Genomic DNA, 8,926 nt, shown 5'->3' on the forward strand with positions numbered 1-8,926 from the left:
CTGGAAACAATCCCATACCTTTTTTTTTTTTTTTTTTTTTTTGCAAACTCCAGAGCTCTTTCTGACTATATTTGCTAAAATCAGTGGTTCAATTTCCTTGGATTTTTGAGGTGGAAAATACACGTTGTCCTCAAGTTACGGCCACAATTGAGCCCCACATTTCTGTTGCTAAGTGAGACATTTCTTAAATGAGTTTTGCCCCATGGTACGACCTTTCTTGCCATAGTTGTTAAGTGAATCACTTTAAATTAGTAATACGGTTGTTAAGTGACTCTGGCTTCCCCATTGAGTTTGCTTGTCAGAAGTTGCAAAAGGCAATCACATGACCCAGGACATTGCAACCGTCGTAAATGTGAGTCAGTTGCCAAGGGTCGGGATTTTGATCACGTGACCATGGGGATGTTGCAGTGGTCATAAGTGAGAAAAATGGCCATTACTCACTTTTTTCAGTGCCATTGTAACTTTGAATGATCATTAAATGAACTATTGTTAGTTGAAGACCAACTATATCTAAAAACCATTGTTTATGCTACCAAGCAGAGCAAACCGTTTAAAAACAAAACAGCCACAGAATATTTCCTAAGTTAACCACCTTACTTCATTGACTTGCTCACTATGGCCAGATCACCCAAGAATTAGAAATATAATCCCTGAATTCCCCGATTTTAGGTCGATTGCATATACATTGAACTGGATGCAAGCTGTTTACTCGAGCGTAGCAACCAATTACAGACAGCCCTTAATGTCAAATGTACAGGTATAGTACAGGGGGTACCTTGCTCAATAGTAGTAACTGTGAGAGGGACCTCGGAGTCCTAGTGGACAATCACTTAAATATGAGCCAGCAGTGTGCTGCAGCTGCCAAAAAAGCCAACACAATGCTAGACTGCATTAACAGAGGGATAGAATCAAGATCACGTGAAGTATTAATACCACTTTACAATGCCTTAGTAAGACCACACTTGGAATACTGCATCCAGTTTTGGTCACCACGATGTAAAACAGATGTTGAGACTCTAGAGTACAGAGAAGAGCAACAAAGATGATCAGGGGACTGGAGGCCAAAGCATATAAGAAAAGGCTGCTGGAATTGGGTATGTCTAGTTTAACGAAGAGAAGGACGAGGGGAGACATGATAGCAGAGTTCCAATATCTCAGGGGCTGCCACAAAGAAGAGGGAGTCAAGCTATTTTCCAAGGCACCTGAGGGCAGGACAAGAAGCAACGGATGGAAACTAATCAAGGAGAGAAGCAACCTAGAACTAAGGAGAAACTTCCTGACAGTTAGAACAATTAACCAGTGGAACAACCTGCCTCCAGAAGCGGTGAATGCTCCAACACTGGAAGTTTTTAAGAAGAGACTGGACAGCCATTTGTCTGAAATGGTATAGTGTTTTCTGCCTGAGCAGGGGGTTGGACTAGATGACCTCCAAGTTCCCTTCCAACTTTATTATTATTATTATTATTATTATTATTATTATTATTATTATTAACCATAAGTGAACCTGGAATTACAGTCATAGGTCATGGTGGTTGTTAAGCAAGTCACCACATGACCCCGCCTGATTTTAGGATCCTTTTGTGGCAGTTGTTAAGCAAACACTCTCATAAGCAAACAAATCTGGTGGTTGTTAACACTGTGGCTGTTAAACAAACCCATTGTACTCAATGGGTGCTTTGTGCCAGAAACTGGCAGAAAATACTGGAAATCAGCAAAACCTGCCAAAAATCATAGTCACGTGACTGCAACACTGCAACTGGCCACAAAGGTGAGCGAGTTGCCAAGCGCCTGTAATGCAATCGCAGGACTGGGGGGGGGGGCAGGACCATTGCAACTCTGGTCATAGGTAACTCTGGTGAAGTCCATTGTAACTTCAAACCGTCTCTAAGCAGCCGGTCGTTAAGCAAGGACTATCCGTACACCCAACAGGGAGAGAGTTGGTGGGTGCAACTGTACGCACATTCCTGCAACATTTACAAGGAGATTGTGGTCTTGTCTGAAAGAGTGATGTCTAAACCCCAAAACAGAGCATGGGTAATTATAGTCCCCAATAATTCAGAAGTTCAGTTGTCCAGAAGATTGATCAGCTGGTCCAGGGTGAAATTGCTGAGGCTCAGGATGCAAACAGGAATAACAAATGCAGGAACACAGAGTTGAAGTTGGTGCAGCTGGTTCTTACAATGAAGATAACAACTGCCAGTGGGTGTTGTAATATCTAACATCTAGATGAGATGGGCAGCATACAAGTCAAGGAAGGAAGGAAGGAAGGAAGGAAGGAAGGAAGGAAGGAAGGAAGGAAGGAAGGAAGGAAGGAAGGAAGGAAGGCTGGTCACAGGTGCAGCGTGGGGATCAGGCCTTGGAGATAGGCCAAGTGAAGAAACAGATAAGCTGGGATTCCAGAATGCAACTTCATTGTTGTATCTAAGTTCCTCTCTGTCCCATCTTATACCAAAGGCAATCAAGCAGAGTTATTTTTAACTTTCTTTCTCACACTCATTTCTATCTCTGGACTGGGTGATGTCTTCTCCAAATCCCTCCTTAATGGCTTTCCTAAAGTCAGCTCTAAATCCTTTTAAAGTTGGTATCTTTGCTAAGCACTTCAGAGTTTCCAATGTGCCCTCCAGCTGGGTGATCATTCAGAACAGAGTTGGAGAAATCTTGGCAACTTGAAGATGTGTGGACTTCAATTCCCAGAATTCCCCAGCCAACCATGCTGGCTGGGGAATTCTGGGAGTTGAAGTCCACACATCTTCAAGTTGCCAAGCTTGAGAAACACTGTTTTAGCATCTTGCCAGTCACCTCTCTCCTAACTGCTAAAGTTGATCGCCTACCAGATCTTCTGGATCAAGCCTCACCTCCTCTGAATCTGAGAAGGCCAATGTACCATCCCCAAAAGATGCTCGATGCCTGATTTAAGCGGTAGAACAAAGGCTTGGGGAGCAGAGATCTTGAATATAATCCCCTCGATCTTCCACCAGCTATAGCTGATGGGAAAGACACTTGTGAAACATGTTGGAGCTAGAGCTAATTAGAATAGATAATGCTAATAACTGACCTTATGTTCTCCTTGACTTCTGCTTAATCCATTTATCTTGCTTTGGTGTTTAACATCAGCTCCTCTTTTGATTTCAGTATCTAACTGTACTCAATTACTCAGTCATGTAACTGTAATCAATTATCATACAGTGATTAGTGGGATCGTTCTTGCCCCCATCCCCCACCCCTTCCTTCTCTGCCTTCCCCATATTCGATAGTTGGCACGGAGAGGTGCCAAATATTATGTGCTCCTGAGTTTATGACATATTGAGATGGGTTGTGCTGTATAGATGTTGGATTTCAAACCAAGTAAAATTGTTGCTTTCTGACTTTCTGACTCCTAACGGTGCATGCTAATTTTTGTACAGCAATTCAGACCTTAGAGCACATTTGCAAGGGTTTATTTATTTGTATCCTGCCTTTATTATTTTTATAAAAAAATTCAAGGTGGCATACATATCCAAGACATCTTCCTCTTCCTGTTTTCCCCACAACTACCCTGTGAGGTGAGTTGGGCTGAGACAGGTTGACTGGCTCAAAGTTATCCAGCTGGCTTTCATAGCTAAGGCGAGTCTTGAACTCAAAGTCTCCCGCTTTCTAGTCTGGTGCCTTAACCACTAGACCAGGGGTCTTCAAACTTGGCCCTTTTATGACTTGTGGACTTCAACTCCCAGAATTCCTCAGCCAGCATGCCTGGCTGAGGAATTCTGGGAGTTGAAGTCCACAAGTCATAAAAGGGCCAAGTTTGAAGACCCCTGCCCTAGACCAAATTGGCTTTATATTTATATTTTTTATTTCATATTCAGTTCTAAGATAATTCTTTTGGGTTGGCTGAGATACTTAGCTAAATCCATTCATAAAAGAATCCCCGAACAATGAATGAATCAATATGAATCTGTGAATCCGCTAATGCAAAGACAAAGAAGCAAGATCCAGGAGGTTGGTTTTTCTCAAACAAGTGTCTAACAGCACTGTGATTTATGTATGACCCATGTGAGACAGTCAGATCTGCCAAATAATTTTCTAGTTTGGCAACAGAGGTCAGTGCTTAAGAGTCTTTGCCTGTTGCATTGCCAGAGCGCCTAGCCCAGAATGTGGTAAAATCACACCTTGAGACGTTGCAATACACCAGCGAGGAGCTACAGCGGTTTGCCTGGACACTCTACTCTCAGGAGGAGATAAGGACCATGCAGAACACGGTAAGTGTCTCCTGCAAGATTAGATTAGGAATCCCTCTTAATCTGAGCTACTAGTGCAGGAGTGAGCAACTAAGGCAGGGGTAGGCAACCTTGGCTCTTTTATGACTCGTGGACTTCAACTCCCAGAATTCCTGAGCCAGCCATGCTGAGGGGAAAGGGAGAGGTTTCCAAGCTGAGCCAGGCTGGCTCAGGAATTCTGGGAGTTGAAGTCCACGAGTCATAAAAGAGCCAAGGTTGCCTACCCCTAAACTATGGTATTTTTACAACCAGCTCAGGAATTCTGGGAGTTGAAATCCACAGGTCATAAAGGGGCCATAGTTGCCCACTCTTGTGCTAGTGGAACTCACAGCAGAAGTGTCACAAAACCAGGTTGGAGAAAACATACCTAGTGGATTGTCCATAGCAAGGTATACTGCTTCTAGACATGGAGCTTCTATTGAGCTGTCATTTAACAACTGTATGGGATATACAAGAGAGTATGTGACTGAGTTCTTCTTCCTGCTCCCCCCCCCCAAAAAATATGCTTTTCTACCATACTCAATGAAAGTATGATGATATTGCCTTTCTGAATGATAGATACAGTATTTTAGAGAAGGAGCAACAGCAATATTATCGCAAGCAGAAGAGATTGGAAAGACCTAGAGAGTCAAAACTAGGATAATTATTTTGTCTTATAAATTTAATAAATCAATAGGGTTTTTTTTATTACAAATGGGAAGGTCTATCAACAAGTCAACGTTCCCACTGCCCAAAAAAAAAAAGGTCTCAGTGGCCAAGGAGGTGTTAATGCCAATGCTCTCCACCCTTGGGGACTTCCAGATACGTGGACTTCAACTCCCAGAATTCTCATCGGTAGCCATGCTGCCTGTGAAATTCTGGCATTTAAAGTCCACACTCCTGGGGATGGTCAAGGTTGCAAAACATTACTCAGCCACCAAAAGAGCCATAGAGCCAGAAAGGAGGTGGGGGGGGGGTCCTTCAGCCAGCTTCTTGGAGGGTTGCAGATCACCAACCTCCCTCAGGCTCCTCCTTCTGGCAAATCAGGATGCTTCCATGGAGAAGGGCTTATTCTGAAGGCATTTTTGAGTGGGCAAAAAAGTCAGAATGGTGGTCACAGCTGTGCAATGGACGTCCTGCCCCTTTTCTGTGCATCACATGCATAAGTAAAGGACAGGGCTTTAGTCATGTGGTGGTGGCCACCTCTTTGACTTTTTTTATGCTCTCCCCCCATACATGCTGATAGTACATTCCATTTTCTAATGGAAAGCACTACTAGATCTCTGATCTGGCCATTACCTGCCCCAATGCTAGGCTGGTGCCAGGATGGAGGTTTATCTCAGCTTTGGGGCCCAGAAGGAATATGAATGAGGACCATGTGCGTATAATCACTTACGTATCATCAGGCATTCAATACTGTTCATGTTAATGGACATTTCTCCATCTGCTGCCCTGCAGAACTGCGAGGTAATGTGGCAAGAGTGTGCCGTCCAGATTTCCAATGCCATCCAGTACATCGTGGAGTTTGCCAAGCGCATTGATGGCTTCATGGAGCTATGCCAGAATGACCAAATCATTCTTCTCAAAGCAGGTAAGAGAGTCGAGGTTAGGTTTGTTTAGATCAGGGCTTTCCAACTTTGGCAACTTTAAGATGCATGGACTTCCAGAATTGCCAAGGTTGGAAACCCTGGTTTGGATGTTGGGGTTAGGGTTTGTTTAGATCAGGGTTTCCCAACCTTGGCAACTTTAAGATGTGTGGACTTCCCAACTTTGGCAACATGCTGGCTGGGGAAGACATGCTGGCTGGGGAATTCTGGGAGTTGGAAGTTCACACGTCTTAAAAGTTGCCAAGGTTGGAAACCCTAATTTGGATGTTGTTCAAGAAATGGAAGAAACTGGGGGTGGAGTGTAAATGGTCATTTTGTGGGGCATCAAAAAAGTCAAGATGGGGTCATGCCCATTGAGTGAAAGCTTGCTCTTTGAGGAGAAGGAGAAGTAGATCAGATCACTTGTAGAAGGAAGCTTCTGTTCTGTTCCTTCTCCAAGGACTCATGAGATTGGACAAATCAATGCCATCTTGATAGATGTTTTTGATAAAACCTTGGAAGCATCTCATTACTGGGTAGGCTGGGGGTTCAAATTATCAAGGAAAGGGGGCAGAAATGGGGGGTGGAGACACCTTTGCCCCATGCAGCTTACTGCCGGTATTTCATCGCTTGAAGTAGCTAATGGTCCAAGATACCTCTAACCACCTCCTTCTCCTTTTCTCCCATTTTTTGGCTTTATCTTCTTCTGCTCCATCCACTCCTTTCTTCTGGCTTTTAATTTTTCACCTTTCCACATTTTTAATTACATGTACCATTATTGCCAATTAATAACATGGAATTGTACATGTGGGTGGATTTCCTTTTCCTCTACTTCCCCCAACCTTCCTTTTTCCTTATTGTTCTTCTTGCAACTATGGAAATATCCTTCTTTCCTCCCCCCTCCCTTCCTTCCGTTCTTCCTTCTTTTTTTTGCTACCCTTGGCCTTCGTCAGGTTGTCTGGAGATTCTCCTCATCCGAATGACGCGGGCCTTCAACCCATTGAACAACACCGTACTTTTTGCAGGAAAATATGGTGGGATGCCGATGTTTAAGTCACTCGGTAAGAAAGCAGAGGGGGTTGCCCTTCTGAAGATGCAAATGAGACATTCTGAGTTGGTTGGTGGCCATCTTGGTGTGATCATGTTTCGTGATCCTAACCTCTTTCTGGCTAAAATGAGAGGAATTAGGTTTGCCATTAAGAAGGGTGGAAATTTGAGGGGGGGGAGAAGAGAAATTCATGGATATATGAATTATTATGTTTACACAAATCTAAAAGGTAATTACACTATATATAATATATTGGCTGTGCTCACACACCACAGGATGTCCACAGGAGGCATGAAAACAGTCAATACGGCAGCTGTGCAATTGAAACCCATCTGTTTTTGATGTGTGTGTGACGCACATAAACAAGAGTACAGCCTTGATTGTACAGTTGTGGCTACCATATTGATGTTTTTGACCGCCCCTCCCTGCAGACACCCAGATTAAAGACCCAGTGGTTACATTTGCAGAACATGTTAAGGTTGGCTAGGTTAACCAGTTAGTTTTTGCATGGTTTAGCACAGGGGTCTTCAAACTTGGCCCTTTTATGACTTGTGGACTTCAACTCACAGAATTCCTCAGCCAGGCACGCTGATGGAGGAATTCTGGGGGTTGAAGTCCACGTCATAAAAGGGCCAAGTTTGAAGACCCCTGGTTTAGCATTTTGTGTTAACCTTCACTTTTTGATGTTTATGGTTTTATTCAACAACCAGGATATACACACACACACACACACACAATGAATGAGCACCTTTTATAACTTTCTGATTGCTGTATGCTCTTTCTCACCATATATGTGTGCATGCATGTTTAAGTACATAAAATAATGTACCCAATAGAATTGAATTGCAAAGGATGTAGAATCAAAGCAACTATTTCTTTCAAGCAATTGGAAGAAATATTGCAACATTTGGGGATTTTTTTAATGAAGAGAACAGGCGGATAAATTGGACCACCGTAAAATTATGCATGGAGGCAAGTGGAGAGGGAAATAAAATTATGGATTGAGGAAATAAATGGGAGAAGTTTTCCTCCCCTTCTCAAGACAATAAAATCCACTGGATGCGTTTAATAAAGGTGAATGTTGGGAGATCCAGGATGGGAAAAGACTCCTCTCTTTTGCATAGAATAGAATAGAATAGAATAGAATAGAATAGAATAGAATAGAATAGAATAGAATAGAATAGAATAGAATAGAAACAGAAACGGAAACGGAAACGGAATAGAATAGAATAGAATAGAATAGAATAGAATAGAATAGAATAGAATAGAATAGAATAGGACAGAGTTGGAGGGGACCTTGGAGGTCTTCTAGTCCAACCCCCTGCTCAGGCAGAAAACCCTATACCATTTCAGACAAATGGTTATCCAATCTCTTCTTAAAAGCTTCCAGTGTTGGAGCATTCACAACTTCTGGAGGCAGGTTGTTCCACTGATTAATTGTTCTATCTGTCAGGAAATTTCTCCTTAGTTCTAGGTTGCTTCTCTCCTTGATTAATTTCCATCCATTGCTTCTTTTCCTGCCTTCAGGTGCTTAGGAGAATAGTTTGACTCCCTCTTTTTTGTGGCAACCCCTCAGATATTGGAACATAACGCTTTTAGAAGTTTTGGAATTTTCTATCTGAAGGTGTATTGATAGTCCCCCAACAGTTTTGAAACAGGCATTGGTTAGCTGCATGGAGAATCAGTCTGTCATCGGTTATAATTCTAGCTCCAGTGTTTAAAATAAATAAACTTGAAAAAAGTTTAATATACAACTAGCTTAGTCCTTTAACATAGTATTAAATGTTCCATGACTCGGCGGAAAATCAGGCGGCGGCTTGGGAGACAACTGCCGCCGCTGCATTGGACCGAGTCGTGCCTCTGCGGCCTCTGACCCGGCCTAGATCTCGACTGGCTCCCTGGTTTACCGGGGAGCTGAGAGAGATGAAACGCCGGAAAAGACGCCTAGAGAGCTGTTGGAGGGCCAGCCGAACCGAACCCGCTCGAACACAGGTAAGGATACATGTTAGATCCTACCTAGTGGCGATGAGAGTGGCTAGGACTAACTACTATTCCTCACT

The 8,926-nt window shown here is 43.1% G+C and overlaps 1 protein-coding gene across 1 annotated transcript in view; it reads left to right on the top strand.

The window, feature by feature from the left end:
* LOC107282300 (nuclear receptor ROR-beta-like) overlaps positions 1-8,926 on the top strand; it is a 27,205-nt gene that overhangs the window by 11,481 nt on the left and 6,798 nt on the right. Inside the window, exons 5-7 of the mRNA XM_015810072.2 lie at positions 4,114-4,235; positions 5,691-5,823; positions 6,772-6,879. Of these exons, the coding sequence (XP_015665558.2) occupies positions 4,114-4,235; positions 5,691-5,823; positions 6,772-6,879 (363 nt within the window). The remainder of the gene's footprint in view (positions 1-4,113; positions 4,236-5,690; positions 5,824-6,771; positions 6,880-8,926) is intronic.

Source organism: Protobothrops mucrosquamatus, unplaced genomic scaffold, assembly GCF_001527695.2.
Source record: "Protobothrops mucrosquamatus isolate PMUCROS unplaced genomic scaffold, P.Mucros_1.0 scaffold6, whole genome shotgun sequence".
Classification (NCBI taxonomy): domain Eukaryota; kingdom Metazoa; phylum Chordata; class Lepidosauria; order Squamata; family Viperidae; genus Protobothrops; species Protobothrops mucrosquamatus.